The sequence below is a fragment of the Chenopodium quinoa genome, unplaced genomic scaffold (genome assembly GCF_001683475.1).
Source record: "Chenopodium quinoa cultivar QQ74 unplaced genomic scaffold, ASM168347v1, whole genome shotgun sequence".
NCBI classification, from domain to species: Eukaryota; Viridiplantae; Streptophyta; class Magnoliopsida; order Caryophyllales; family Amaranthaceae; genus Chenopodium; species Chenopodium quinoa.
Window position 1 is genome coordinate 2,898,702 of NW_018745177.1, and position 6,081 is coordinate 2,904,782.

Consider the following 6,081-nt stretch of genomic DNA (forward strand, 5'->3'; position numbering starts at 1 on the left):
TTGTGACCAGGTTATTGCAGTGATAAATGAGTTTTTCTTGGTTTCGTGACAGATGATTAATTTACAAAAATCTTTTGTGCAAGTCTGAATAAAGTCATGCTCTTCTATTGGCAACTATTTGGGTCTTCCTGTGGATTTAGGTCGTGCGAAGTGCAAGGAATTTCAGTTTATGGTTGATAAGGTAGTTAGGAGACTTTCCTCCTTTGCTTCTCTCCGGTTATCGGCGGCTGCAAAGTTGGTAATAATTAATTCTATTCTCATTGCCACTTTCAACCATGTGCTTTCGGTCTTCAAAGTTCCCGTTACTATTTGTGATCGAATTGACTCGTTGTTGTCTCGGTTTTGGTGGAAATCTAATAAAGATGCTAGGGGTTTGTCTATGGTTTCCTCTTCACTGTTACATATCCCTAAAGGCTTAGGGGGTTTAGGCATTCGCCATCTTCATTCTTTTAACTTGGCTTTGTTAGCAAAGCAAGTTTGGAGGTTGCGGTTTAATCCACAGCTTTTGGCTTCTCGGGTCCCAAGCTAAGTATCCTTCTTTTCTTTCTTCCAAACCTTTGATTTCCAGTCCTCGTCCTTCTTGGGGTCGTCGTGGTTTGTTGGAAGGCGGCAAAGCTTTATTTCAGGGTCTGGCCTGGAAGATAGGTTTGGGCACCCATGTTAGTATTTTACAGGATTGCTGCCTTGCTGGGTGCCAATTATTCAGGTTTAATTCAAGGATTGTATTCCTATAGAAGATCGTCCTTTGATGGTTTCTGATTTATTACTCCATGATACTGGGACTTGGAATACGTCTTTGATTAGGCAGCTCTTCCCTGTTTGTGTTGCTTCGGTGATTCTTAGGCTTGAACGTCCAAAGCAGCAAATTGATGATTTTGTTTACTGGAAATATACCAGGGATGGGGCTTTCTCGACTAAATCGGCATATGCTGCTCTCGTGTCTCAACATTTTTCTTTTCTATGTATGACTAATGATTCCTCTTGGTGGAAGCGTTTCTAGGGTCTTCCCATTCTCCGTAGTGGAAAATGTTAGCCTGGAAGATTTTACACAATGCTCTTCCAACGACAGATGCTCTAGCTCTTAGAGGCATTCCGATTGATGCTACTTGTGTGTTTTGTCATGGCTCTTCGGAATTGGGGGTTCATCTTTTTTGGGAGTGTCCTTTTACTTGGCGTTTGTGGGATTCTATTGCCTGTGATTCCTTTCCTTCGCATGAGGTTCCTCTTCCTTTTTCTGATTGGTTTACTTCCATTATTACTGGTTATGCTACTGCCAAGCACTGGCTTGCTTTAGATCGATTTTTTGGGATGTGTTGGGCTATCTGGATTACTAGGAATAATGTTCGATTTCGTTCAGCAGTTTATTCCCCCCATTGTGTTTTGGAGTTAGCGTCGGAGTGGAGTGCTAGAAGTGGTACGACTCGTGAAATTGTTGGTTGTTGTGCTGGTATTCCTCCTAGATTCTCGTATCATCCTACTTGGCAGGTGTTAAGGGGTGAAGCTACAGTATTATGTGAAGTTCTTATGTGTTTTGATGGGGCCTGGGATCGAGGGAATCATAATGCTGGCACTGGATGGTGTTTTTTGGATCCTTCATATTCTCTTTGTATTGGGGGAGGAGCTCGGGCTTGTATGGCTAGTTCTGCTCTTCATTATGAGTTGCTGGCGTGTCTTTTTGGACTTAAACATGCTCGGCAACGGGGTGTTATGAGCATTTGCCTATTTACAGATTGTATGTCGGTTCCTAAGATGATTCAAGAGCCTAGTTCTTCGGATATTTCGATGGTCTGGACGATTCAAGAAATCAGGGATGTTATCTCTTCTTTTTCTACTTGTCATATTTCGAAGGTCTCCAGGTCTTCGGTTGTAGAAGCTCATTCTCTTGCTGGTGCAGCAAGCCGTAGAGTTTTACTTTGTTTTAAATTTTAGTTTTTTTTTTTTTGTTTTTTTAAGTTCTCTTTGTCAAAAAAAAAAGTATGGTATTGAGTTCAATGTGAAATAAAGGTTGTAATTGAGGCATTTTCACAATCTTTACCCACATTTTATGTAGAATTCTTACAAGTGACTAGTGATGTAATTATTGCTACATTAGTTTTTTGGTTTTTCTACATTATAACACACTAATATTTCATTTTATACGATGTGTCTTTCCTTTTTGAGAAATCAACGCTGTAATCCCAAAATACATTTAGTTTTCATATGGTAACCTTGATGTTAACAAATTCTGTTAGTGGGGCCCACTCTTTACTTAATAATTATTTTTTATCGATTTGCGCGTTTAAAATTGTCTTGTTAAAGGTTTTGGGGGCTATTTTGTCCCTTAAGAATCCATATTGAGCTCAGATTTGGCAAAAAAGAAAAATGACGTAAATGTCTCGTTTTGCGTATTAAATACGTAAACACGCAAATCAAGATTTTTTTTATTAATATGCAAAACAAGGCATTTATGTAGTTTTTTTTTTTGGTTAAATCTGAGCTCAATTTAGACCTTTAATTTAAAAGTCAAAATAGCCCCCAAAACCTTTAACGAAACCATTTTCAACACGCTAATCGATAAAAAATATTAAGTGGTGAATAGGCCCCACTAACGGAATTTGTTAACGAAAAGGTTAATGTATAGAAACTAAATGTATTTTGGGGCTACAATGTGACCTCAAAAAAGGGGGCACATCGTAGAAAACGGAAAGTTGGAGGTTTATAATGTAAAAAAAACCCTTATTTTAATGTAACGTTAATTATGTCATTTGTCACATGTAAGGCACTCTATCTTAAGTTTACTCATTCTATTCTAGAATATTGACATAATAAAACTTGGTACATATGTCAATATAATAGTTTTATATATACAAAGTATATATTTAAGGCTCTGTTTGGCAAAATTAGCGGTAGCAGGTAGCTTTTAGCAAGTAGCTTTTAGCTGCCTTAAGTAGTGGGTAGAGGTTAGCTGTGAAAGTAACGGCTGATAGTATTTGGCAAAAGTAGTGGGTTGCAATACTAAAATATACTAATAATCGTATAAATAGTTTTAAAAAAAGGAACATTTGCAAATGCAGCCACTTTAAATTCGTATTTTGCAAATTGCAGTCATTAAAAAAAATTGCAAATTGCAGCCCAAAAGTTCATATAAATAGTAAATTGCGACCTGATTCAACTTTTTCATCGGTTTCAAGTCAAAAAATATTCGATTAAGGTTTTAGAGGGCTCATTTATCCCTTAAGTATCCGAATTGAGCTCGGAATTAGCAAAAAAATAATGTAATGCCTCGTTTTACTTAACAAAAATTTATCAATTAGTGGGAAACTATAAAAATGAGAAACTTACGTTATTGTTTTGCTAATTCCGAGCTCAATTCGGACACCTAAGGGTTAAAATGGCCCCTAAATCCTTAACCGAAGAATTTTTTTGACATGTAAACCGATGAAAAAGTTGAATTGGCTTGCAATTTACAATTTATACGAAGTTTTGGGATGCAATTTGCAAAATACGAACTTTGAATGACTGCAATTTGCAAATTATTTGAAAATTTCCAAAAAAAAAAAAAAAAAACTAAGCAAAAATTAATAAACGCTACTCTTAAACGCTGATATATTTTTTTAACGTTTGAGAAAAGCTACCTAAACACTACCTCTACCGCTAACCGCTACTCAGACCGCTACCTTACCAAACACTGATATTTTTTTTTCTAGTAGTGTTTTGAGCCGATCAAAACGCCAATTACTACCTCAAATGCTACCACCAAACATGACCTAAGTAAATATATATTTAAAGTCGATATTATTTATTTTTTTAAAGTAAAATACAGGGAAAATTAGGAAGGTTTTCTCACAAGACTATAACCTAATTTGTCAAAAAGTAAAAAATAAGAAAACTTGTTGTCTATAAACGGGTCAATATCTTGATTTGTCGAAGTAGAATAGTCTAGAGAAGCAACATAATCTATTGCACGATTTTCTTCATGGTAAATGTGGCGGGAATCGAAAGCCACAAATGACTCGAGAATCTTGGTGACATTCGGCCATGAGTAGCTGCAGTTTCCAAGGGCAATTGAAATTTCCCTGCAAAATATTAATAACAATAAGATTATTACCTTCAATAAAAATATGAGAGATATTATGATCCCGGGCTAAAAAAAAAGGCCACTATGAAGAGCAATAGCCTCGGCCAAAAAAGTTGGGCAAGAGCCCAATTATAAGTGCGACTAGCTATGTGATTCCCCATGTGATCCCTAAGGACCATACCAGCAGTTGCCGAATTGGTGGAAGATGACCCATCAAAGTTAAGTTTACAAAATCCCAGAGGGGTAGAGGCCCACGAAATAAAAGAAGGGGCGGAGTGGGTATGCGAGGAGTGAACAGGAAAATCAGGAGATTGGAGGTTATTCATAAGAGAACGAGCTTGCCATTCTTGAAAAAGGGAAAATACATGACAGAAGACATTATCAATAGTAGGAAAAGAATGCTTAAGAAAATGCATTACGTCTTTTTCAAAGGCTCCATAACATAATGACAACCTTGGGAATACAAGGGGAGGAACTTTTAAGAGAGCGAAAAAGGGCATGCATTGAAGAAGCAGAGATAGGAGGTCCAACCCAGTTACTGACAGCCGGAGAAGACCAAACATCCCTTGAAAAACAGCACAAAAGAAAAAGGTGATCTTGAGTTTTAAAGTTGGTATTATAAAACTTTGAAAGAAAATTCGATTCTCAATGGCAACGCTTTCTTTCTGGTACATTGAATGGTTGACCTTTTTTTCTTTCTTTTACTACACAATGACCTTAATTAAGATTATATTTCCTCAAATAAATTATTTTCATACTAAAAGTAGCTAACACGCGCGATGTGTCCATTATCTTTAGCCATGTTCGAAAAGTCCTTTGCCTCTCCGTTCTTAGCAATATTAATGAGAGAAAATATTAAATATGTAAGCATATATTTTACACAATATTCTAATGAGTCCTTAAAAAACAAATAACAATTATACAGACAAATAAATAAATAAAAATTATAGAAGGTATAATTTTCCAAACACTATTCACAAGAGTCAAATTATTAAATCACAAGCACGAATCAAATATTTTGAGAATATAATAGTCCTCTCACTAGGGATACAATTGGTTATTATTATTTATGGTTAGAATTTTAGAAACAAAAAAACACTTGTAAAAAACCACCGCAACAACCAACACAGCCCCCACCACCCCACCACACCCAAAACCCTTACCTACCTCAATCGAAATGCTAATCCTCCCACCCTACGTGACCCAAATCCCCACTACTAATGGCGCCTACTGCTTAATCCTCAGACAACCACCGTAGCTCACTACTCAAGACGTCGTCAAATCAAGTGAGAGTTGTGTGAAGTTTTGGCGATTAGAGGTAAAGTCCCTCTAATCAAGTGGTTCGGGTAGAGTTTTGGTAGTTCATGTGGGGGGTTCGGGTTCAATTGGGGTAGGATTGAATTTTTGTTTGGGGCGGTTATTGTTCAGGTGAAAAGGTGAGGGTGGATGTGGTGGTGGCTAGGTTTGGATGATATGGGGATGAAGGTGATGGCGGAGGAGGTGACTATTTTTTAAAAGGAAAAAAAAAACCACTAAACCATTGTTACTTTTAATTAATCATTTATGAAAACTAGAGTGTACCTGTGCAAAATGCACGGGATATATTTTATATTAGAAAAAAATTAAATATATAATACAAGAAAAAATTATATCAAATAGGGAAATTGATTTGATGTACTACCTCCGTTAACTTTTATTTGCAACTTTGGGGTATTATTAATGAGACATAAAATATTCTAAAGTTGTACATAAAAGTTAACGGAGGTAGTAGTAACTTAGGCCATGTTTTTTTAGAGCTGTTGCGGTCTGATTTACTTTACAGTGCTCTGTTCAAATTTGCTCTATTGAGTATTTTTAGTAATCTGCCGACACCTATTCTACTCTGCTGAAATATGATATTCAATGCTTTGCTTAGAAACTAAAAAAAGCAGGGCCGACTCTTATATGTGGTTGGCCACAAAATGTGGCTAGTTATTATGAGGGCTACTTTGTTAAATCTATAGAGGTTACTCATTCCGTGTTAT

At 36.4% G+C, this 6,081-nt stretch overlaps 2 protein-coding genes across 2 annotated transcripts; one reads left to right on the plus strand and one right to left on the minus strand.

The window, feature by feature from the left end:
- The first annotated feature begins 1,026 nt into the window (after positions 1-1,026).
- LOC110710838 lies at positions 1,027-1,929 on the plus strand. Its single transcript, XM_021889177.1, has one exon. It carries the CDS (start codon positions 1,027-1,029, stop codon positions 1,927-1,929), a length of 903 nt encoding a protein of 300 aa, XP_021744869.1.
- A 1,561-nt stretch (positions 1,930-3,490) lies between these two features.
- Positions 3,491-5,723, minus strand: LOC110710763. Its single transcript, XM_021889098.1, has 2 exons — positions 4,239-5,723; positions 3,491-4,055 (listed from the first exon to the last, which is right to left on the minus strand). The coding sequence occupies exons 1-2, from the start codon at positions 4,729-4,731 to the stop codon at positions 3,937-3,939; spliced, it is 612 nt and encodes a 203-aa protein (XP_021744790.1). The 5' UTR covers positions 4,732-5,723; the 3' UTR covers positions 3,491-3,936.
- Between the last annotated feature and the right edge of the window lie 358 nt (positions 5,724-6,081).

Bases quoted from the DNA above. Each gene is read 5' to 3' on its own strand.
- LOC110710838 (XM_021889177.1), top strand. From the start codon at position 1,027: ATGTTAGCCTGGAAGATTTTACACAATGCTCTTCCAACGACAGATGCT.
- LOC110710763 (XM_021889098.1), bottom strand. From the start codon at position 4,731: ATGTACCAGAAAGAAAGCGTTGCCATTGAGAATCGAATTTTCTTTCAA. The intron at 4,056-4,238 runs GTATGGTCCTTA...AATATTTTGCAG, and splicing joins CACCAATTCGGCAACTGCTG to GGAAATTTCAATTGCCCTTG.